Consider the following 2018-nt stretch of genomic DNA (forward strand, 5'->3'; position numbering starts at 1 on the left):
CCGCTCCCATTCTTGTTGTTTTTGAGCTCAGGTGAAAAACTCAGAGCGGAAGCACTGTAGGTTTTTGGGTCGTGTAGTTTTTTTGACTCGCATTATAGTGTAGACTTCAAGGGTACTGGATTTTTTCTTTCTATTTTATTTTATTTTTTGGCATCGATCCTAGTTTTTTTTTAGCTATTGGTTTGCACCCGCTCCCGTCTGCTTCCGTTAATGTGTAATCCTGTACCGTCCCAATCACGTGATCGTTACTAATACTGACTCCCATCCCACGGGAATACCATGGGAATCCCGCGACCCGTGGGATTCCCGAAAAAATGTCTGGTGCACCTCCCCCAAAATTGACGGCAGACAGGAGGCCTCTGATTGGTCAATTCTATATCCACTCTACACTGCATGTATTTCCTGTTTGGTACCTAATGGCAGAAACTCTGGCTGTAGTGCCATCCACAATGCCTGGCACACCTCGGACACTATCCCAGACACCGTGCAAGATGCGAGTTTGTAGCTCTGTTCGACGGTCTCTTGGTTTGCACCCGAAGCCAAAACATGCAGCTACACGGCAAGACTTTGGGGAACACTCACAGGTGAACTGTGTGTCGTCCGGCGTTGGATGAGGGGTTGTAGACGGCGGAAAACCTCGTCAAACCCACACACAGACACCCAGAATCCACAGCTAGTTCGTGATTGTCACTCTTGCGTTGTGTTGTGGAATAACAAAGCGCAGACCACGCTTCAAAATTGGACATAAATCCAAAATATCTGCGTGATATCTTCCACTAGCTAACAGCTAGCTAACTAGCTAACACTGCTGCGTACATGCTTAACCAGTATAACCAGCCCTTTAAAGAGAGAAAATTTGTGTGACAACGGAGGGACATGAGGGCCAAAAAGAGCGGGGATCCAGGTGGAAAAAGGGTCCCAGCGTTCTCGCGAAGTCCATCTTCACAAGTCGTTTTCCACAATGGCGGTCAAACAGGAAACAGGAAATACACAGTATGTAGAGTCTGTGGCACTGTCTGCTGTCACCTACACTTTTGGAGAGGTGCATCCAAGTGTGGAAGGGGCGGGGGGCACATTTGCACACATGCAGACGTCTTGGTTTCTGAGTATATATATATATGCATATATATGTATATATATATATATATATATATATATATCTCAGCCTTAAGATGATCTAAAGGAAGCGTACCTTGGTTTTGAGAGAAGAGTGTCGAGTGACAGAGTTGAGGATGTTATGAACGCTGACTGGACGTTTGTCTCCAAAGTCTTTTAATTGAGCTCCACCGGGTAGAGACGCCGTTCTGGCACCTCCTGCCCCACTGCTGCTGGCTCCTGGACCAGTGCCGTCGCTCTCTGATCTGAATGCTCTTCGGACATTTCCGTGCTCAGGGCGCTTCTTCAGCCTGGAACACAGAACATGGTAAGAACCGCAAACACCTCAAATAGTCGTGCTCTGTGGATGAAAGACCCACTTGAGGTTGGCGAGGTAGATGTCAGCCACATGGCCTCCTGTGGGGGAGGGGGCGCTGCCCCGAGCGGACACCCTCTCCTCCAGCATCTCCCTGCTGTCCACATCAGGCTTTGGACTTCCACGATCGACTTCGCTTCTGAAAATGCAGAAAAAAACCCTCAGAAGTTTCACAGAAGCTACATAAAACAGGACAATCCTGGAAAAAACAGAGTTCAGGACGACGGCCCCAAAACAGCTATAAGAGCAACAATATAGAGGTTTCAGTCCCAAACTAAATCCTAAAAGCAACACTGGCTAAATGAATCAGTCTGTTTCTGTGGTTTGAATCGGAGAGTAGATTACTTTAGCCCAGCAGGTTGAGAGGTGGTGGAGTTATAAACTCAGGCATTCTAGATGAAATTCTGCATCAGAAATCTGTCTGTCAGCTATTCCAAAAACAAAGTTAAAAACAATCCACTGGACTTTGTTTCCAAGTTTGAAGACGTTTCGCTTCCCATCCAGGAAGCTTTTTCAATTCAAAATGACAGTAACAGAGTTGAGTTTG

The 2018-nt window shown here is 46.7% G+C and overlaps 1 protein-coding gene across 1 annotated transcript; it reads right to left on the minus strand.

The window, feature by feature from the left end:
* Positions 1–1192: 1192 nt before the first annotated feature.
* Positions 1193–1885, minus strand: LOC107081212 (SLIT-ROBO Rho GTPase-activating protein 2-like; the record flags this gene model as incomplete). The annotated part of the gene is made up of 2 exons (XM_015369413.1): positions 1476–1885; positions 1193–1406 (listed from the first exon to the last, which is right to left on the minus strand). Coding segments are annotated over exons 1-2 (300 nt in total), but the record flags the coding sequence as incomplete, so codon positions are not given.
* Between the last annotated feature and the right edge of the window lie 133 nt (positions 1886–2018).

Source organism: Cyprinodon variegatus, unplaced genomic scaffold, assembly GCF_000732505.1.
Source record: "Cyprinodon variegatus isolate N-32 unplaced genomic scaffold, C_variegatus-1.0 Scaffold3402, whole genome shotgun sequence".
Taxonomy (NCBI): Eukaryota; Metazoa; Chordata; class Actinopteri; order Cyprinodontiformes; family Cyprinodontidae; genus Cyprinodon; species Cyprinodon variegatus.